We start from the raw sequence: 22331 nt of genomic DNA, 5'->3' as shown, positions 1-22331 counted from the left end.
CTCAGCACAGCACAAGCATGGACTAAAGCGCACAATGCAACAGCACCAACAATCAGCTGCTCTAACTGCTGACAACACTATGACTTCAGAAATAACCACAGCATTAACACTGGACTTCATCAGAGTATCCACTGCATTAAAGCCAGGCTGCTGTTTCAAATATATTGCACATGCAGCATTAAATCTCAGTGTGAGATCATGTGAACACACACACTATGCAGAATTACAGCATGTTAAGATAAGAGGGATTACTTACTGTGCTGAAATTCACTGGGTAGCAATCCTCCCCTCGAAAGGTGCACTGCAGTAGCATTTCACCGATGTCATGACCTGTGCGGTTATAGAAATCAGTCATGTTGAACAGCTTGGGTTTGAAGTTCTGAAAGTTTGCTTTATCCTTAAGGGCAGCCAGAACCTCGGGCTCAGCCAAGTGTGGGTTGGCTATTTGGTAGTTATTGTTGAGGAGGGCCAGCAGCTCTCCCACATGATAGAGGTCATTCCTGGTGATTTTGGAGAAGCGGAACTCGTTGAGGTTACAGAAGGTAACTGCTGGGAAGGTGAGGTTCGTCGCAGCCACCTCGTCCAGCTTGGTGACGTGAGGATACTCCAGGTAATAGGACACTCGATCCATGCAGACGAGCATCAACAAGCCCAGAGAGCCCAGGAAAGAAAGAGTCCAAAGGAACCGGCGGAATGTCATGTGTCCATAGGCGAATATGTGACTCATGCCATGTAGGGTGGACATGTTAGCGAAAGCTTGCAGGTTTGAAGGCCTGGTGCTTTCAATGCTTTCCTCTGAGCTTCCTTTCATGGCTGTAGAGTGATGATCAACACTGTCTCTCCAAGAACTTCAGGTTAGTGGCTTTGCTTAGCAACAGCAATAGCAGAATCCAACTGGCAGTGTTGGTTTGCCACGCTGCTTCTTTATTCCCTAAAGAGGTGGTAATGGTGTCAATAAATAGCTACCTTAAAATGGTTGTCAGTCTGTGTAACAGTTTTCTTTTCATCACCATTCACCTTCCAGAGGTTGTCAGCGGCTCCTGTAGTCCTAGGTCCCCCTCTTTTCTTTCAGGCGGCTTTTTTATCTCCAAAGCTGTCTCTCTCACTCTCTGCTCAGCTGTCCTTTGTAGCAGCACCAAACACAATGACAGCTCCAGAAACACCCACTTCTACCAAAACGCAATGCCTCCTGATTCCTGAGTGGTGTGAAAAGGGACAAGAATACAAGGGACAAGAGAAGAGAGAAGAACAGAGGGAACAGCAGACGTAAGGATAGAGGCGACAGATGAGGGGGGAGACTGCAATGAAAAGGGCTAGCGTTTTGAGAGAGGTGCTAAGCCTAAGCAGTCAATGGGACCCTTCCTCCTCCAATCGGAGAGAATGCCTCTACATCGCTGTGATAATGGTATGCAATGGTTTTGTGAATGGAGGTAATAAAGAGAGAAATGGCTCACTGGTCTCTTGCTGGCACCTTCCTTTTTGTCTCGTGTCTCTTTTGCGCTTCTCTTTTCTTCCAGAAATGAAAATGAGAGGGTCACGGACCTCCGACCAACCCACCACTGTGCTTGACAACCGGCGTTCGCAGCTTCCACGGGTCCCACTTCCTTATTTGCACAGATCCTCAGTTAATGGGGAAGACCACCTCTTGATGGTTAATGTCCACCCCCTACTAGCATAACCACTAAAGCCGCTTCCAGACCTCCAGCTTTAGTCCTGTTAACATACAGATTTATATTCTGCCGTGTGGAGCCTTTCACTCTCTCTTTCGCTTCCTCTCTCTCTCTCCCACCACTCCCCCATTTCTTGCTCTCTCTCTCGCTCTTTCAGTCTCCCTCTCTCCTCTTTAGTAGTCAGGATCCATCCCACTGCTGAATGGCTGCTTTGCTTGTGTGTCTGTGCTCACAGGCGAAGTCTCTCAATCTGGACACCACCTTCACTGTGTTATTATTCTCTAATCGCTCCTACAGCCTCTGTCGTCTTGTGTGCTCACATACAAGAAATGCCACAGGTTGCGTGTTTATTGTGCTGACATAAAGGAGATCCAGATATTTCCACGTTTTAACCATTTCATTAGAGAGATTAAAGAAAGCCAATATATATTATATTAATTCATTATTATATTTCATGAATAAACCATCTGATTTCAGACCTGTATTTTTTGCATTTTCATGTGACCACATATGTGAAATATTCAAAATGTTCTGTGGGTCCAAGTGATCACACGTTCCTACGATTTGATTCGCTGCGTGTGTGAGAGAGTTTAAGGCTTGACCACTAATGGAGTTTGGGATTTTATTGGGGTTAAAAGTTCACCGCACCATTCTGAGAAACCTTTTCATTTCTCCCCGGACCAAACAAGATTATCACTCATTGGCTACCCGGGGACATCTTATTATCATAACAATAGGGGGACTGATATGACCACAGCCCTTGAGGATTGAATCAATATTCTGTCCTAGTAACCAAGCACAGGGACCATAGCAACCATTACCCACCACACTATAGAGACTTGCAATTGGCAAAATTACAAAAGAAATGTTTTATCCATAAACATCTGAGAAATGTCAAGCACACAATGTCAACATTGCCACAGTCAGGAGGCAATCTAAAAGAGGTCCAGTGGGGGAAATGCAATATGATGCCTGATGTGACTATTGTGGTTTTCAATCCTCCTATAACAATATTTTTACCTGAAAGGGAATGTTGGAACAGGTCGATCAGATAAATGTCCGAGGTTCTGCCATTTCAAAACGTCAAGAGCCATTTTTTTTGCTTCATCCACCAACAACAAGTCACTTAAGTCACTATAATGACATCATGACACGTTAACTATATCCAGTACCGCTCGTCAAAATGTCTGATTCAATTAAGATGTTTAAAGGCTGGCCTCTCCCCTCTTATACTTTAAAATGTATTAAATTCAGCTGCGCTCCTTTGTATCCACAGTCTTGACTGATAATGTTTAATGTGCCAAAAAAAAAATACACATCACAACAGTGATGGATGATGCTGTGCCCATTTAACATATGAGACCTTCACCGGGTTTTAATGTCTTCAGTCATAAATGGTGCCACATAAGTCAATATGGTTTACTGTTACTGTAAATAACATGTGCAGGGACACTTAAGGCTATGTTGTAGACGGTTGTTGAGAACAACACGCGCAGGATACCTGAAAAACACACTGTATACAAGTCGACAGCTGCAATCATGTCTCATCTCCAGAGACTAGACGAGTTTGAGGGGTGTGGTGGATGTTGATTCTTTCCTGACTTAACGGTTCAGTGTGTAGAATTTATTGACATCTAGTAGTGAAGTTGCTGAATAACCCTCAACTCACCCTCCCCTTTCAAACATGAAAGAGAACCTGTGGTAGCCTTCAGTTGTCATAAAAACGCAAAAGGTGTTTAGTTTGACCAGTTTGGACAACTGAAGAAAAAAAGCCAGCCTCCGTAGAGAGGACCCGCTCCTGATGTCAATATAAAGTATTTAAAATATAAAGAAAACAACAATTTAGATTATCACACACTAGTGAAAACATAACTAGGATTACTCTTTATTCCATTTCTGCCAATAGATCCCTTTTACCTAAATCTTACACGTTGGACCTTTAAAGTGTCCATAATAGAGCCCCATGAGAACTAAGGTTATTTCAATGAGGAAAAACCAGAAATCCTGTGACTGCAGTGATTTAAAACCTCAATAAAAACTAGATTGTGATAAATAGCTGAAACTGTCTACAGTGAAACAAACATTCCAACAAACATTTATTCACATCTTGATAAATTATAGTGATCTCTATCACGGCCGTTGTACAAATCTGCATTTCACATTCAATTTCCGTGCACAGTAATAGAATGCAAATACTCTTCATGCAGCAATTATGTGCATGCTCTTTATATTTGGGTAACATCCTGTGTAAAAGATTAGGAAACTTAAATTCCAAATTCATATTGGCTGGCATGCCTGTTGTTGCAGATTGCAGGATGAAAGTGGTGGACTTTTCAACAGTAATTGGCTTTCAAGTGGATGGTAGAATGCACAGCATAATGCAGGGAATATTAATCAGGAGGGGTAACATTTGAGGCGCTGCTAAGCACTGCACTCTCTCTTTTTGGGGCCTTTGAATTAGATTTTTGACTAGAAGCTAATGTTCTGAGAAATTCCACAACTAAAACACATATGGCTTTTAGAATAGTCCGTTTCTTCTTCATTCTGCAATTACTCATGGTGGCAGACCAGCCTCAGGCTAGATATGTTTGTCAAAGCACATAACTATATAGGTTATGCAACAAAATGTATAGGATTTTTTTTATCCTAATGCAGCTGAGACGTGAGCGAGAAGTTTCTGCTTCCTTTAAAAACACGACCTACCTAATACAGCACTAACATATTTTTGCTAAACTTGAGCTATTAAAGATCCAAAGAAATGTGCTATCTATTAATTCACAAAACTATAATTGAGACACTTGACAAAGAAATGTTTAGTTTAGACAGAATTTACTTAATCTGATAAAAGGCTGATGTATAAAATATTAACTGGGATCCTAAATTTTATAAAATGTCTGTTATTCCTGCTGTCAACAAAGATGTTTTGGCAAAATCTAACCTGATTGGACAAGTAATTTTAATTTATTAATGTTGCCTCTCTCTCTACATGTGATTCTTAATGATCTTGGGCATTAACTATAGTGTTAAGCAACTGTGATGTCCATGTTATGCAGATTTGGAAAGAGCCAGACAGGACAGATTACCCTGTTAGGAACTGAACACAGCAGAAAAGCAATTGACATTTATAAGCACATACATCATGAAGTTAGAGGAGAAGCAGACAGCGCTGGATGGAGCAGAGCCAACATGAATGGAACAAGAAACACAACTGGATAAACAAATCAGACTTCAAGTGTGAAGCAGAGGACTTGTATCTGTCTGGAGGGCTTGTGCATTTACTTGTGTTTTCTCTTGCGTTTATCCTCTGTCTTCTCTCCCTGCCCTCATTCTGCAGGATCCACTCTCACTCAACATTATTATAAATACAGTTACACCATTACCCCTACCACAGGTATAGGTATTGGTATTACCATCATCATTATAAAAATTAGTGTGACAGTGCTTCAACACAACAGTTACACAACTGTCCCTGATCTCCCTGTCTTCTCTCTCTCCTGCGTTTCTCTGCTTTCACCCCAACCAGCAGAGGCAGATGGCCGCCCACCCTGAGTCTGCTTCGGAGGTCTCTTCCTGTTAAATGGGGATTTTTCTCTCTCCACAGTCGCCTGCTTCCTCATTGGGGGGGGGGGAAATTGTCAGGTTTGGCTCTATAATATCATGAGGTCTCGACCTTACTCTGTAGAGTGCTTTGAGGTAATGTATGTTGTGATTTGGCGCAATACAAATAAAACTGAATTGAATTGACTCTTTATAACTCTCCCAGCCTCCAGCCACAGTGTTTTCCAATATACAACGTTCAGCACAAGCAGATTTAACAGTTCCTTTGAATTACAGGGGGAAATGATGATAATGTTTGACTAAATAAATAATCAAATAGGCACATTTTAGTAAAAAGCTTTTATGTTCGCAATGGTATTTGCCTGTTTGCATAGACGTTCACAAACTTTGTGTACAAGCCCATGACACAACTTATGTATTCGCCAGCTACGGAGTAATCACTGCAGGTATCAAGCTAAGCTTTTGCTATATCAAGCCACAAATCCCCCACACAAAAAACAACACACACACCTCATAGCCTTAAGCAATATGTCAATATAAAAGGCTGTGATAAACAGAACAGCCAACATTTTTCTCTTTCTGTGGCTGTCACACAGACGTATCGAGGTAGCAGATGTGCACACACACTCACCTTTTTTTCCCATCTTCTCTTCACAGATGAAACAGCCAAACAGCACAAATCTGCCAGACAACAGAGAAGAAGATGGCCTTCACAATACACTCAACCAATGGCTGCTATTCACTGTTTGTGGCAGTGGCTGCAAACGACCTTGCATAAATGTTGTCTGAGATAAGGGCTTATTCATTTGTAATGCATTGCTCAATATCTGCTGTGCACTTATGGGGGACGGAATTGAGAGGGACAGAACAAGTCTGAAACCCTGAACAAAGAAGTGGCAATGGAGATTTGGCACCAATTACCCACATAAATCGTAACACTGCTGTGTCATTGATCAACAGAAACCTTCCCATTTCTTATCAAGATGCACAGGAGAGGGTCTGTAAGGTGCTACAGGCCAAGTTTGTGAAGCAAAAACAAATAGTGTGTTTCTTCCCTGTTGTGCATTAAAAATGTTGTTTGTGTTTCTATTGTGTGTGATACATGGCAGACATGTGTCTCTTCACACTGAGTTTTAAAAATAAAAACACATTTTAGCAGCTGAGGTTTTCAATTCCAAGTCCGGCGTCATTTTAAACCAAAATATATTTTCACGATGAAGCTGTTATTGCAAAGCTCCGGTGCTACAAGCTCTCAGGTGTTAGGGTCCTATCACTGCTGTCAATCTACTTCCCACTCAACAGCCTAAACAGCCAACTAGAGACTGATGTTGCAGCAACTTCCTCAAATTCACACATCCCAAGATTATTGTGTGGAAGCATCGCAAAAGTAGAGCCTGAGTGGCATGTTCAGAGCAGATACAACTGTGTTAATGCCCAATACAGTCTGAAGAACTTAATGGAGTATTAAAGGTAAAAGCATTGGCTTTAAGATAAAACAACATATATGGTCAAAAACAGTATATCCTGGCATGTTTTAAAATCAACTCCATCAAAGCCTTGGGGTAATTGGTTATGCAGCAGTAAAACAGATTGGTTAGCACACAAATAACGGGGGGAACATATTTGCTATTATACTAAAATACCACAACATCACACGCTGAGTGCCAATTTACTTAGATGTTTAGATTGAAATCAGATAACAAAGGCCTAGAGCCGAAACATGTTTATCCTAATTATCAGCATGAAAATCTTAAATTGGTCAGGATGTTCCAAAACACAATAGTGCAAGGTCGAACACAGTTCTAAGAGATGCACATACCACTACTAAATAAACAAAGAGCCCCCTTTCCACAATCGGACGCCATAAAACATCAACTAAAACTGAAATATATTGTGTGGAACACACCAAGAGAACAGATGCACCTGGACTCAGAGCAACGCCTATCTTCGGCTCACCTTTTCAAATATTGATACCGAGTTATTGCAAATTGTGTATAAAATCTCAAGGATGTGTTGAGAATATTCCCAAATGATACTTTGTCGATGGTTCTAAAACCCAATAATTAGCAGAAATCTTAAATACAACTGTCAAATATTAGTTTAGACACAAAATAGTTCTCCAAGTACATGCAATGTTGAAAGTAAAACAGGAATATAACACGGTGATGGTCTATGTTCTTCAAGGCCAGACATTAATATTGCAAATTCCCTAAACCCATCTGCATTTCCTGTGACAGCTCCACACTAAATCAGACTAAATGAACCTGGGGCTTTTGGGGCCTTTGTGCCTGGGATTGTGGGGGATGTATCTGTTTTAATTCAGCCTCATAGTCCGTAGCATACATTTTTAATCGATATTGCCTCAGTGTAAATTAATCAATCTGAAAACAGTGCAGTGTTACATCTTAGCTAAACACTACATGTGACTACCAGGGTTGCTCACAAGTGTATTTAAAAGTAAGATTATTCCGTGACCTACAAGCTACAGAGATGTGGCCTGTGTAAGTAAAGTGGAATCTGCAGCAAGTGCGCCACTCCACCTTTAATGCAGCATTTAAAGCTGGTACTAGTGTGCCCCCCAGTGGGCACCATTATTATGTGCAACGGTGTGAGCTCTAGAAGTATAATCTCCATTTATAATTGGACTATACAGGATTGCATTTCCCTTTTCATGGCAGACATGTCACATCAGGAAAAGTACAGGTGTAAATAAAAAATTTACAAAATGGCTGAAATCCTTTTAGCTGCTTCAGTGTCAGGGTCCTTGTGCCTGACTGTTTATAAGATGGACAACATGACTGCTCCGTAAGAGTGAAGACAAAGTGCCTTGATCCCCACCTGGTGGCTGACTGCAGTACAGGACATGGACCAAACTAAAAACTCAAAGTACACATCAAATCCATTTTTTAAAAGATGGTCGTTTTAGGAAATTCTTATCACCCTGTTAATTGTCCGAGTGCTCAATTTTCTAATAAGTTTGGTTTTAATTAGTTATTTTATGATTAACAGCTGAGAATGAGTTGTGATTTAAATTAGGTTTTAACATTTTAGATAACACTCTGACTCATCAGCCAAATATTGGAATGATAGCAAAGAGCTATGAAAACGGCTGAAGTGTGAGAGGCATATAAATCATTTAAACGTAAGCACAGTTAATGATAAAAACAGCTGTATTAGCCGAAAGGTATGTTAGGAGCTTAGTGAGATGTGGACATGCAGTTTACAAGTGACAAAAGTCTTACATTACACAAGCTGACATTGAAAGCTGCTATTTAGAGCTGAATGTAAAATTATATTAATTGATTTATAAGGGTTGACATCTGTGACTCGTGTTCCAATCTGTTTACCAACTTGGGGCTGCGTGACATGGCAACAATGACATTAGGTGTTACCTCCTCACTGTCAACAATGCATAAGCAATATATAGATGTATACTGAACTTTTGTCGTACTGATATTTATGCTATTATAGGTAGCCTTGCCCAATAGGAAATGTTGATGTATCGTGACTGAGGCCGTTTTTTGTACCAAAATCATACCTAAACAAATTAACAATACATAAGACACCGTCTACTTATTTAGCTACGTGGAAGAAAAAAAACATAGTTCAAGCTTCACACTCCACCGACATGATTGGTTGGGAGGACGTCATGTTAAAAGAGATACACAAAAAAGATGCAAGGTACATATTCACGTATATTATCATAACAATCATGCCTATACACAGACGTAGATCAATATTTTTACCACACTGATAATTCTAAATCCTAATACCATCACTAAATTACGATATTATATGTCTGTGGAGATGCTCAGTCATCCAGGTCATGGTAGATCAAAGCACTTGGATACATTGCGTGAATTTGGGTATTAAGGTACAGAATTAACGCACAAACACAATAACTATCGTCTACACAAAGCTTTCCGGCCTGTGGCCTTCTTTTAAAATGTCTGTTGGGTTGTGGTTCCACAAGTATAAGAAACAACACAACCCACGTGGATACAACTCTCACCTTAGTGGTTGATGATGTATTAGCTTCGTGCTAACATGGAGTTAGCTCCCCGCTAACAATCCGCAGGTGAATGAAATCACTGATTAGCGCCACTACTTAAACACCCGCCCGTTTCCGGAGACGAAGGATTTTCACTCCTGAAACCAACCGGATACAGTCGCTTTACACGGCGAGCCTCATTTCAAACAGTTTCCAAACATGACTAACGATTTGCCCAAGAAGAAAGGCAAAGGCACCGGGGAGAAAAAGACCAAGAGAAAAGCCAAACGACGGGAGACTTACGCCATGTACATCTACAAAGTTTTGAAACAGGTGGGTGGAGGAAGGAGGCGCCGCCGCTTCCTTTATCCCCGAAATGAACTAACAACGACCGTGTCCTGTCCTCCAAGGTTCACCCGGACACGGGCATCTCCAGCCGGGCCATGAGCATCATGAACTCCTTCGTCAACGACCTGTTCGAGCGCATCGCCACCGAGGCGTCCCGGCTGGCCCAGTACAACAAGCGCTCCACCATCACCAGCCGGGAGGTGCAGACCGCCGTCCGGCTGCTGCTGCCGGGGGAGCTGGCCAAGCACGCCGTGTCCGAGGGCACCAAGGCGGTCACCAAGTACACCAGCTCCAAGTGAGCGCGGTTCATCCCCGCGGAGGCTCCGGGGCCGCGCGGCACTGACTCTGCGATGGTTTGATTTCAATAAACGCACAAAATCTTCACTTGTTTATCATCCTTTCATTTATTTTGGATCAGTTTTTTTATTTGAGTGATTATCAGGCCCGGTGTTGGCCGCTAGATGGGGTGATTGCACATGTTTCATAAATACAGGAAGTTTAAATGATCATTTTGCACAATAAATGACCTCAAACAGATGTAGCCTCTGTAGTTTCAATGGAAATGTTCTGGCAATTAATTTTTTTTCTGAACACTCAATTAACTTCTTAAAATAATCAACATACATTTTGGTCATAACTGCATTTAGGGCTGAGCACAGACATATTATTGCAGAATAATGTTAACATGCAAGAGTCTTATTTCTTGTATAAGCACAGTGAGATTATTGATGGGGTTTTGATTTGTAAAATGTTTTGCTGTTTATCAAATGTTTGTCATTTTCTGCAAAGGAAGAATAAAACTAGAACCTTCACTAAGGGGGAAAAACATTCTTAACTTAAAAGAAATAAAGTAACATTTATCGTGATAATTATCAGCATTGACTGAAATTAAATTTTTTATCTTAAACAAATTTTTGGCCATAACCTCCAGCTCTAGTTGCATTCATATTACTATTATGAAATAAAATCTAGCTTTAACATATGTTCTCTGACTGCCAGAACACTTGAATTCAATGTTTTTGATGACTCATAAAATTGATTTAAAATTAGTTTCAAATCAATCCTCTATCCCCTCTTAGATGCATTCCCATATGTCAAAAATATTTAATTATTAGTTTAACATGTTTTTACATTTTAATGGTTGATCCTATAAGTTGCCAGCATAACATAAAATTATCACAATAGCTGTAGCTCCATCACTACATATTGTACAACCTGTACTGAATATTCATCACAAGCCTTCCTAAATAAACCATATTGAAATAATATACAGACCCAAAACACTTTTTCGTGTGTGTGAGGGGACAAACTCTCTTACTGTTGCAGGAAAATAGTTTTGAATCATACCTGTCTCACTTGTGTGCACTTTATCCTCCACCCTCACCCTGACAGGTGTGGGATTAAACAGGTGGGTAAGTGTTGATCAGAGTTTTAACATCTCCTGAATATGATCCTCTTCATATAATATGGTACTCAAATACAGATGTAGAACATTTTTAAATTACTCCATTACAAGTAAAATACTTGATTCGATTTACTATTTGAGTCCGTTTTGAAAAGACACTTAATTCCAAATGCTAATTTTGTAGTTAAATGTTCCAGTGACTGGCATATTATTATTTTTACACGTGGATGTATTAGATTGTTAATACTAATGAATCAATATAGGCAGCATTTTACTTTTCGGTTGAAAGCTTTTTTTGGGGTTATGTCTGACGCAGAGTGAGAAAGGAGGAGATCAACATTTGACTTTAGAAAATATCTTGAGAACAAAGTGGATAATGGTTGTAAAATAAAAACCCAGTTGATCAAAGTTTGTTTTTTGTGCTTTGGGAAAAAGAAGAAGAAGGAGCTCTGACTCACCATCATTTATCCCATGTAGAGATAGACTACAAGTTGTTTAGTACACTTGTAATTAAATTAAAAAACACCAGCATGCACTGTTTTTTAAAGCGTAATCTCTTTCACCTCTGAAGCATTCAAACTCAACAAGATCCATTATTCAGTTAGCTTTTAAAATTTACGTATTTATAAACTGTCAGGGGAAATAATTCAACATTGTGTCCTTGTTGTGGATCCTAATCAGGTTTTTAAAAGATGGCACTGTCAGCTGAATAGTACGTGATTACAGGATAATGACACAAGCGTTTGCACCAGTCCAATCTGCATAAAATGGAGGCACTGATAAAGGTCTCTCTAATTAGGACGGTGTTTATTTCAAGCTTTACATACGACCATTAGGGCCGTAGTCTAATGCATGTATGTATAGCTTGAAGTTGTAAAACCTGCTGTTGTATCATCATCCTCCAAAGCCAGGATCACTCGAACAATCTACTGGGATGCGACTCCAACCCTTGGCTGTTATTGTTGAGATGCCCGTTTTAGATGTTTCCCAGCATTCTCTGTAATGATATGAAATCTACAGATGTTATTATGGGGGTGATACAGTCTTTGATGGCAGTGACTTGATCTCGATTATCACGTCCATTTATAGGTTTTGCATCCTGCACCCTTCCCCGTATCCCCTCTCATGCCCGTGCCCACACTGGCAGTCGTCGCCGTCTCCTTGTTTCATCAGGCTGCTATGAACATATTATGGATGGGTGCATTAGTGAGTGATGCGGAAGCCGGCCTGCCTTTGCCTTGTTTTCGTGTGAGAGTGCATCATTAGAAAATGTTCCACTTGGCAGGGAAGCGCGTATTAACTGCGACCGCAATGAAATGAGGTTGTGATAGATGGTTAAAGTTATACAAGACTATTAGGTTGAAATATGAACCTCTCAATTGTCATGATGAAACAGGGGGCTATTTGCGTGGTGATCAGTGCATTGAGAGACAATTGGAATCTGGAAAGACCCATACGATGCATTATAGGTGGTGGGCTAAGGGCTGAAATGGTAGAGAAAAAGTAATCATGCTTCCGCTGAATACTTTGGAGCTACTGTTCAATTCAGGGCCCTATAAATTCATTTGGATTCTCCGCCGAGCATCGAGCATTGTGATGAGAGCTGAGGAAGATTTGCAAACATGGCACCATTCTAAGCCCATATACATATATGGGAAATAAAGCAGAGATGATTGGCTATCACAGGCTCTTTAATGGCCAGGCAGACTTAAAGACTGTGTGTGTCTACCTCAATGTGTCTGCACGGCCCAAACAGGCAGGGGGACATTAAGAGCATTTGAATAAGCCGTAGACGATCAGGACCAGAAGGCAAATGCATAAACGCAGCCTCCATCTTCTCTTTAGAAAATGTCACCAGCCAATTAAAGCATGTTGATTATTTCTCATCATGTTTCCATGGTGACATCCTGGTTATTCTACCACTTGAAGAAGAAAAACTTTTGACCCTATTTCTGTCTTACTCCCTACATATGAGAGCTGAAGAGTGTAATTAATTGCTCTCCTTCAGGAACAGAACTGCCACTATGCCAGATAATAATCTCACTTCCTCTGATTGGAGTAATATAAAATAACACACAAATCTTTAGAATAAGAAACACCTGATGGATAATTGCATGTTCTGACGCCACGGCGATGCTCTTTCCAAACTTAGACTTTCTTTGAGTTGCTCTGACTCAGTCTTAAACTAACAGCAGATCCAATTGCGAACCCATTAGCATTTAATATTACTGTAATTACTGTGTACATTTCATTATGTTCTCAGTATATTAAACGACTGCTCAGTGTGGAGGGAGGGCTATAGTTTAATCTCTTTCTGTATTACTGTGTGCCACAGTACTCAAAACAGCATTAAGAGGCACATAATCAGAGGGAACTAATTGCCTATGATTGCATAAATGAAGTGGCTCACTCTCATCAGGGCTGTTGCTGATGTCCGGCCTCTCGCTGCCTTTCGGAGGCGGAGGCAGTTGACCACAATGTGGGAAACCTTAAGAGAGACAGCTACTGGTGGGTAATGTGAGGAAACCACTGATTCAATATGTCCGCGGGGAGCTGCGAGGCCAGGGGCTGTTACTGCCGCTGATGTTTTTTGTTGTCATCAGAGTTGCCTCCGCTTCACGGAGAAGAAGACGGAAAAAAGAAAAAACAAGAAACATGAATGCCCACCATTTGAGAAATGAATTTATCGAAGTCGCTGTCTTTTTCCCCATTAGTAAGTGTTTAGTTCAGCGTTTTAAATAATTGCGTTACCAGGAATGATATTTAAAATACATTTGGGAGTCAATGAGGCGGGAAAGTGCCTACATGTTCTGCTGATGACACCCGGGCCATTTGGAAGACATCAAAGTAGAGAGGAGGTAGCCCAGATGCATATTATAAACTCATTATGTATATCATTTAAAAGGATGTACTCCAGCCGCAAAAACAATATTCCTAGTCTCTCTCTGGTAATGTGTGTTTTCAAAGTTGAAACTCTTACTCGCCTTCAGTTTAATGTGGCATCTATTACCAAACTGTAACATAAAATAAATGACCTTGATTTCCATACCAGAACAGTCATTAAGGTATAGATGAGATGCAGCGATGCTTCTGTGTTTCCAAATGGGATGGGAGGTTAAAAAAAAAAGCTCTGCACAAATATCATGTACTTCTCCACCTGTGGTGCACACATTGTTTTCTGCAGAGGTTGCATGATGGACTCAGGCCGTAACATACGAGATGCATCAAATTTTAATAGACAACGATATCAAATCAAGTTCACTCCTCCAAAATCTCAAAGCTTATCATTGTGAACCATGATGCTGGGCTGTACGATCTGTTTTCCTGTTGGGTAGAATTTCCACCAGCTCTTGAAAATGGCGGCCCATCAGTCAGAAAGCGATGTTTGTCAGATGCCATCAGAAGTAGGCTTAAGAGGCTTAATTATGCGCTGTCCCTCCGCCATCAGAACGCTACACGTGGGGCAGAGTGACACAGCGGTTGCCAGTCATTCAGCCTAATGCTCTAATGCAGGGAGCCATGTGGATACATAAAATCCATTAAGGATACTGAGCAGAAAAATACATTTTGCAAACCCATACTCATATGGGGCTCACAAATACGGGATTTTTATTTGCCCTGTTTTCCACAAAGAAACATGTCAGGGCAAAATTTGACATTAAAAGTTATCCAAATTGTTAAGGTCAGCTATAACTTTTTGTTATTTAGTATGAAAATTAAAGCCGTGCTGGAAAAGGTTTTTAAAATCCAATTACTTGAACCTTTATTTGGAAAATTTCTGCTCAGCACACTGAGACTATGAGAAATGAGCATGCATTAAATACATCAGGAATAAGCACTACTTCAACATAAGAGAAAATAGTAAGAAAACTCCCCACTTTCAGCACATTAAGGTTTTGTCTCATAAGACACCGTGTAATTTAGACAACTGTAAAGGTGCAGAACAGGAGTTTATTCAGCTCATTTGATTCCTGCAGCCTCACAGAGACACTTCATGGCTGTAACTTTGCTGGAGGCAAACACACGAGGCTCCAGTGGCTGCATGTGAGACATAAAAATAGCATTACTTGTCACACTGCAGGGAGGGTCTCATACCGAATATCAAAACAACTCTGTGAACCAACCCTGCGAACAGCCGGCAGGCACATAGTGGACATTAACCAGAGAGAGTGAAACAACGAGAGCTACACAGAGACAGGCCTCGCTTTATCATACACACATCAGTCTGCTCTGTTTGAGAGACTCAGCATGTCGAGAGGCAGCTTTGTCTTCACGCCCATGGCCTTGCGTTCTCTTGAACTTGACGAGGACATGCTCGAGAGACACAAGTACAAGAGGCAGATGGCCTCCCATCAGCTCAGTAGCTACATGTGGAAGAAGGAGGCCAGAGACCGGGTGCTGCTGAGGTCCAGCTCTGCTCTCCCACCGGCGATGTGCCACGACTTGGTGGTTCAGAATGCTCTGTACACAGGAGACTTGGAGGCCATGCGGCAACTCTTTCCCAGAGGATCCACAGCAAACCTCATCATTGAGCCACAGGGAGGGGACATGCACTGGGTCGCCAGAGGGGAAGGTAGGAGACAACATCTGTCTTCATTGGGAATTAATTAAGGAATTCATAGGATGTGGCACAGCACAGATAATAGCTTTATTGCATCTCCTGGAGGTTAGCATCCAAAATTTAGAAATGTAAAAAGCACTTTTTATTCAAACTCCTTCTTTAACAGACTGTTTCTGTGTTGTTAATAGAAATAGAGAGGCTTTGAAATGATTTTTAATATGCAGCTACATGAAACATGTCAGTGGTGCAGCTCACCCTCAGGCAGAATTTACAGACACAGCGATGCAATGTTTATAGAAACAGAGCACGAGGCAGTATTTATAGAATCCACATTGCTTTGAGTCTGTTGTCACATGCAATATTCAATGGAGGACACAACATGAATCAATATTAAATGCAACAATCATGCATTTCACTTATACTTTCCTATTTGTAAATGGAATGTGTCACTTCTGAGTTCCTTGAATTCAACATTCAAGTCAGTGGACTTCAGTGGATTTGCTGAATCACTGAGCAGGTGGTACGTAATGCACCGGTCATTGGCTCCCATGCCGTTGCACTGGCAAGGTCCAGGGGGGTCAAATGAAATATCACATAACACCCCCCTGAAATAGCCCTGTATACACAAACAACCTCCACAAGTGCTTTATTCCTCCTGGAGAAATCAAGTTTAAAAAGAATCAAGCTGGTCGGCTCCATTATGGCTTATGTGGCTCCTCCGGTTAAGTGGCACAAAACTAAGTCCTACCGCAGTGACGTGATCGCCACAGCCAAAGCCACAGGTTGTATCCTGCAGTTCTGGAACTCTCTACTCGTGGGCGATGAGCTGACGATTCTCAGTATCGTGGACGATGACGAGTACGACCACCTCATTGATGCTGTTTATGACACCCGCAACATAGAGGAATGGAAGAACTTCAGATTTAACTACAGAGGCCTGAGTAGGATTTCCACTGTTCTGATTTCACTGCTATGATCACTGTGCACAGGGGGAGGTGTTGACATTCTGATGGGGCATAGGCTACTATATTATCGTAAAGACTTTGAAACGTTGTGACTGTGCAGAATATTCTACAGCTAAGAGAACCAGAGCTCTTGCAACTCAGCGGTAACTTTATCCAAATTGTCGTCCTTGCTGGCAGGACTGTGGTCGCTGACCTACGAGCAGGAACTGACCACGCCGCTTCACATCACAGCTGGTCGAGGGTTCACTGACTGCCTGAAACTACTGCTGCAGCGTGGGGCCAACGTAGACCTAGCGCCCGGCGGCACGACTGCTCTGCACGAGTCCTGTGAAAACTGCCAGCCGGAGTGCACCAAACTGCTGCTCATCCACGGCGCTAACGCCAACGCTGTCTCCGACGATGGTCTCATGCCTCTGCACATTTGCACAACCTCAGAATCTCTCGAGTAAGTGGAGTGAAACTAGAAAGTGTGGGCCACTATTTGTGGAGAGATACGAACAGCATGACAAATTTCTACATGTTGACACAATGACCATTATAGCTACCAGCTACAACAGGAACACCTCCCACCAACAGGAGACATGTATAACAGCTTAAAGCAAGACTTTGTGTGTAACCTCTGCTCAACAGCGACCACTATTGGCACAATTGACAATTACGGCAAAAGTGAAAATGCTAAATCATCGTAGACTGTACATAAAGATGGACGACACATCTCCACTTCCTTCCATTGTACAAAAATGAAGCCAAAAATATCCCGGATATCGGTGGCGCCATCTTGTGCTGGTGATGTCATATGGAGCCAGAGTCTCCTCAGTAACGATCATGGTGTGGAGCTGAAGTATCGAGGTCCCACCTTTACACACGCACGGCCAATCTCGGGTCAGTCTCAGCTGTCAATGATGGCGTTTCACACTGTTTTTATAGAATTAACAAATTAATTAAAAACAAGCTATGGTCCATGTCCCATCCACTGACATGGAGGAGGCTGGGTTTCATGAATTGTATTGCAGCCAGCCACTAGGTGGTGATAAATATGGTTTGGCATATTTCTTGGAAGCCATCATGTCGTCAATCTTTATGTGCAGTCAACAGCTCAGAGGATAGAATGTCAACTATATAGCATTTTATCCTAAGATTTTGTTACATTATCTAACGGGGGCCACTATAAGCCACTGGCCTCACCAGACTCTTATAACTGTGGAACCCCTGAGTTTATTTAATTGAGCAAGTTTGCTTTTATTACAAATTTATTTTACAAAAGGACATTGTGAAACTTAAAGTCAGTGAACCACAACATGCTTGAAAATTTGGCCCACATACAGTCATGGTCGTATCGGGCCCAGTCAGGCTGTAGCAGCAGAACTCCTCAGTGTCCTGGACTGAGCTCGAGTGCATTTATTACAAAAACAATCTAATCAAACCTACAGACAAAAAATAATAATTGGATTCTGTGAAATGAGTTTGAAATTAATTTTAATGAGCACATTTGGAGCACAATGGGAGGTGATGAAGGGATAGGCTACTTGAGGTCATCTGATATTTCTTCCAGGGTGCGTCAGATAAAAAATGTGGGAGCCACTGATCTAATCGTAATGTGGGAACACGACTTGTGCTCAATGGCCAAACAAGGTTCTGTATTTCTTGCAGATGTGCCAAATATCTCCTTCAGTACGGTGCAGCAATCAATGGACGCAGTCTGGAAGAAGAAAACACTCCCTTACATGTGGCAGCCAGGTTCGGCCTCTCCGACCACACTGAGCTCTACCTGCGCTACGGAGCAGCTGTGGACAAACAGAACGAGGAGGGTCTCACGCCCCTGAACGCTGCTTGTTCTCAGCCCCAGGAGGAGCAGGACCTCAAGCGTTACTTCGAGGTGTGCCAGATGCTGCAGGGAGCCGGGGCTGACGTCCACACGATGGACCAGGACAAACGCAGTCCTTTGCACATGGCCTGCAAGCATGCAAATCCAGACATAGTTGATCTGCTCCTGGCCAACGGGGCCTGCGTTAACGACATGGACTACGGTGGTGAGGCCCCCATGCACAACATCCTGAAGGTGGTGTGCTACAAGCTTTCCCATGAGCCCGAGAGGATCGTCCGCGCTCTGCTCAACCACGGTTCTATTCGGGTGTGGCCTGGAGCTCTGCCCTTGGTAGGAAGTGAAAATCTGCACGTTATCCAAAAGTACCAGAGGATAAAATGTGTGCACACGCATGTACTAACGTGTTCCAGATTGGGCTGTAGCAGTCTGAACCAACTGCTCATCAAGGTGGCCCATTTTGCATAATTAGCGAGTGCTGCACATGTGACACCTTGAGTAGGAGTCTTGAAACACTAAACTGTTCCTTTGCAACAATCCAGACTTCTCCACAGTCAAACCTCCCATTTCAGGACACAACATGAAGTGTTGCACTCTCTGCGGGAAACAGACTACAACTATCAGTGAACCCACGTGCACGAGACAAAATGCATGGTTCCTAATTAGGCAAGTGTTAATAGGAGATTAATTAGCACTAATTGCATAATTTCCAGTTAAACCCCTGGAGGGAAGACCAATCTGTTCATTTCACAAGTGTTTAATTACTTTATTTCTTCAGTTCTATGGAGTCACAAGCTCACTCAACAACTTAAATGACGGTTGTGTGCTCGTGTTGCTTTGCTCTGGTGTTTCTGTGCAGGTTCTGAAGCACTGCTGCCAATCTCCACGCACCATCGAGGTCCTTCTGAACGCCTACAGCCGCCTCAAAGTCACTGACACCTGGGTTGAGTCTGTTTCTACAGAGGTGTTAAAGGTAAATGCTTTAAAATGGCTGAGTGACCAGTGGAGTTTAACCAATGTGTGTGTTTTAAGACAATTTTTTTCCGATTTGAAGTTTTCTACTTTTTGCAGATTTTCGTGGGCCAAGCAAAAAATTATTTCACTACAAAATCTAATTCCATTATTTTGATAATTTAACAGCTCGTAAATTTGACGTTGCCCCCCATCTAGCGGTTCAAAAAATAACATTTAAGTTATATATATATATATAAAAAAGCAGATGATCAAAAAAGATACAGTACTTTTTAGGAAGTAAACACACGACCCAAATAACTTGACATTTGCAAAGGGCTAATATTGATGAATGGCCCAGTGAATGTTTATTCAATTAGTCGGCCTAACTTATTTATTTTTTGAAATACATTGGTTTACTGTTTGCTGAAACAAATACCATCAGTGTTCGGCCCATAATCACCCTGATTTAATTTGTGTTCCTTTCCAATCAGGGGCACAAGGACTTCTATGAGTCCCTCTTCTCCTTGGCGCTGACCCCCCGCTCCCTGCAGCACTTTGCACGCTGCAGACTCAGGACCTTCCTGGAGGGCCGAGTGCACAGGGTGGTCCCCAAACTTGACCTCCCCACCTTCATCAAGAACTACCTGCTCCTGGAGTACAGAGGCTACGTGCACTGAGAGGAGAGAAGCTCTGTGTTAGAGTTCCAGCTGCTGAGGCTGCTGAGAAGAGCGGGGGCATTCACAAAAGCATTAAACTCACTCATCACTAGAAACTACAGCATCAATACTCAATAATTATTTCTGTGCCATGTGAGCAGCTGCTTGTTTGTCTCACCTTTATTCCAGATCAGCCTTTCAGCACAGCTACGTGTTTCACTTTGCACCAGAAGAGGGAGCTATAGCCTTGAGTTGACTGTAACGAGCATGCAACTGTTTTATATTTTATTTATTGTGTGATCACAATTTTTTTTGTTTTTACTTCTGCTCTTGATAGTAAGGAGACTAACATGCTTTTATTTTATACATATAATTAATATAGTTTAATGCTAATACACAGAGTAATGATGTGTTTTTAAATGGGGGACTGGCATCAAATATTTGCATAAATAATTATTGTTATCACCACCGATATGATTGTGATTGTGGTGTTTTGTATCAAAGTAAGGAAGGCCATGCAGGTTTAAAATAAAATATTCCATCCTGACTAAATAATCTAGTCACACTTCTTTTCTTTTCTTTTTTCTGGTGCAATATATGTTCTCTCCATCGTCTCTCAAGCTTCTTCTGTTTGTAATCTGCTCTTTAATGTTCACTGGTCGTCATTCATCCCTTTTATGGAGGAAAAAAAAAAGAAATCAAGATTAAAATATGTTTAAAAAAATTAATGAAAATGAGCTCTTGTATGAAAGCAAGATTTACGGTTAGAAAAGTGATATAAAGTTTGAGCATCGTAAAATAGTTATGTCTTGGGAAGATTGTGATGCTTTGTCAAATAATCTCTTATCTATATATATTATTTGATTTAAAAAAAACATTTCAAACTTAATTGAGAAAATAAGACAGTTAATCTACATCTATATTTCTAATCTCTCATAATTTGGGAAAAAAGTGAATTTCGGATTATAATCTGTTTAAATTTGTTTTGTACGAATTAAGATTATTATAAAATTATTTATTATTTGGTTTGTTTTAAGGCCTCATGTTTATATAAATCCTTTAAATTAGAATATTTTAACACTTAAGATGTTTCTATGAGAACATTCTTCTGATTGATCATCACTCATTACGCATGTGAGGGAAAATTATCCACATATGAATCCTCTTTCAGTGTTAATTCCAGTTGAAAATGACAAAAGCCACGAGTGAAATGGTTTAAATGACAGCAGATGATCAGCAGTGCAACATGAGACACTGGAGCCAGAGGAGCTGGGTGAATGGTTTCGGTGGATCAGAGACAGGAGCTGCTGCCGAAGCCGGAGTCACCCGCAATTATGAGAATTAGCCCGGTCCTCCAGAGCTAATCAGAGCCGCTGGTGATATGTTTGTGTCCTCGTGCAATCAGACGAGCGGCTGGAGAGCTCGGGCACCCAGGCCTCAATAGGGCCAATCATCATCAGCCCCCATGGCCATTTAAAAGGTGAAATGATCTGCGATTAAAAGCAGTGCTCAAAGAAAAAGGAGAAAAGTGATTTTACCCTTTTTCCTACACGTGAGGGGTTTGAATAATTCTTCCTCCAAAAAGAGGAGAAATTGTGTTAATTGAATTGTTGCGGGGTTTAATTGGCAGCTGATGGGTAATGGGTGTTTTAAAAGAGTTGAAACAAAGTGGAAATTCATTTAAATTTGACTTTGGCCCCGCAGTGTCCCTGTCCACGCTGCAGTTGACCTCTGCGTTAACGCCTTTTATGTGGATCTAATTTCTCGCAGAGTATCTCTCTCCTGGGAACAATTGTTGCAGCAACTTCTCTTTTTTCTCTCTCCCCTCCCCTGAGGCCCGAAACGTATTGTTTTTAGCCGGGGAGCATAGGACAGAGAGCGGAGAAACATCTGCCTCTCACCCCCTCTCTCCTCCTCTCTCCTCCTCTCTCCTCCTCTCCTGACTCTGATGCCCATCGGCCCCAATATTCCAACAAAAGCCACCGTTGTTTTACGCCGTCCCCTCGCATCCAGAGTAATTACTTATCATCAATCAAAATTAATAATAGCTGATTGGGTTGGTGTGGTCAACGATTATAGAAGGGGAAGGGCTGGAGCAGTCTCTCACACCAGTTTTCTTTCTTTTCTTTTTTTTTGCAAGTCAATGGTGAAACCTGGCTTTTAAAAAAAGGGGGGAGGAGGATGGGTGAGGAGGGGTGCGACCCGTCTATTTGGTCTCCACTGGGAAACTACCGCCTCTCAAGACGGCCAAAAAGTCAGAGGCTGAATAAGGAAATGAAGCGTAATTTGAGGAAGATGGATGAGCCCCCAGGGAAACTCCCCCTTTTCATCCCTCTTGTATTGCGGATTATAACCAATGCGCTGTCTCCCTCTCTCCCTCGCCCTCTCTCTCTCCCTCTCT

The 22331-nt window shown here is 41.7% G+C and overlaps 3 protein-coding genes across 12 annotated transcripts in view; 2 read left to right on the top strand and 1 right to left on the bottom strand.

Moving 5' to 3' along the window:
- The window catches only part of asic1c (acid-sensing (proton-gated) ion channel 1c), an 89612-nt gene extending 83701 nt beyond the window's left edge, over nucleotides 1–5911 (bottom strand). For 2 of the 9 annotated variants that reach the window (XM_035171388.2, XM_047342061.1), the window contains exons 1-2: nucleotides 1455–1883; nucleotides 257–1196 (exon numbers count right to left, since the gene is read on the bottom strand). In XM_035171388.2, coding sequence (XP_035027279.1) covers nucleotides 257–811 — 555 coding nt within the window. In that variant the 5' untranslated portion in view covers nucleotides 812–1196; nucleotides 1455–1883. Of the gene's footprint in view, nucleotides 1–256; nucleotides 1889–5859 lie in introns of those variants that run through there. The other 7 variants (XM_035171384.2, XM_035171386.2, XM_047342062.1 and 4 more) reach the window with 7 other exon arrangements.
- Nucleotides 5912–9326: 3415 nt separating this feature from the next.
- Nucleotides 9327–9951, top strand: zgc:92591 (uncharacterized protein LOC436997 homolog). The gene is made up of 2 exons (XM_035171395.1): nucleotides 9327–9552; nucleotides 9630–9951. Exons 1-2 carry the CDS (start codon nucleotides 9439–9441, stop codon nucleotides 9864–9866), a joined length of 351 nt encoding a protein of 116 aa, XP_035027286.1. The 5' UTR covers nucleotides 9327–9438; the 3' UTR covers nucleotides 9867–9951.
- A 5124-nt stretch (nucleotides 9952–15075) lies between these two features.
- asb10 (ankyrin repeat and SOCS box containing 10) lies at nucleotides 15076–20482 on the top strand. Of its 2 annotated transcripts, none has more exons than XM_035170607.2 (5): nucleotides 15076–15545; nucleotides 16676–16943; nucleotides 18149–18653; nucleotides 19180–19293; nucleotides 19766–20482. In XM_035170607.2, the coding sequence occupies exons 1-5, from the start codon at nucleotides 15221–15223 to the stop codon at nucleotides 19949–19951; spliced, it is 1398 nt and encodes a 465-aa protein (XP_035026498.1). In that variant the 5' UTR covers nucleotides 15076–15220; the 3' UTR covers nucleotides 19952–20482. The 2 variants fall into 2 exon arrangements, with proteins under 2 accessions (XP_035026498.1, XP_035026499.1); XM_035170608.2 differs by lacking the exon at nucleotides 15076–15545 and adding an exon at nucleotides 15574–16474.
- Nucleotides 20483–22331: the final 1849 nt, after the last annotated feature.

This window comes from Hippoglossus stenolepis, chromosome 11 (assembly GCF_022539355.2).
Source record: "Hippoglossus stenolepis isolate QCI-W04-F060 chromosome 11, HSTE1.2, whole genome shotgun sequence".
NCBI classification, from domain to species: Eukaryota; Metazoa; Chordata; class Actinopteri; order Pleuronectiformes; family Pleuronectidae; genus Hippoglossus; species Hippoglossus stenolepis.
The sequence above is the reverse complement of the archived record's forward strand: the minus strand, read 5'-3'. Positions and strand labels throughout refer to the sequence as shown.

Bases quoted from the DNA above. Each gene is read 5' to 3' on its own strand.
- zgc:92591 (XM_035171395.1), top strand. From the start codon at position 9,439: ATGACTAACGATTTGCCCAAGAAGAAAGGCAAAGGCACCGGGGAGAAA. The intron at 9,553-9,629 runs GTGGGTGGAGGA...CTGTCCTCCAAG, and splicing joins TCTACAAAGTTTTGAAACAG to GTTCACCCGGACACGGGCAT.
- asb10 (XM_035170607.2), top strand. From the start codon at position 15,221: ATGTCGAGAGGCAGCTTTGTCTTCACGCCCATGGCCTTGCGTTCTCTT. The intron at 15,546-16,675 runs GTAGGAGACAAC...CCTTGCTGGCAG, and splicing joins CTGGGTCGCCAGAGGGGAAG to GACTGTGGTCGCTGACCTAC. The intron at 16,944-18,148 runs GTAAGTGGAGTG...TATTTCTTGCAG, and splicing joins ACAACCTCAGAATCTCTCGA to ATGTGCCAAATATCTCCTTC.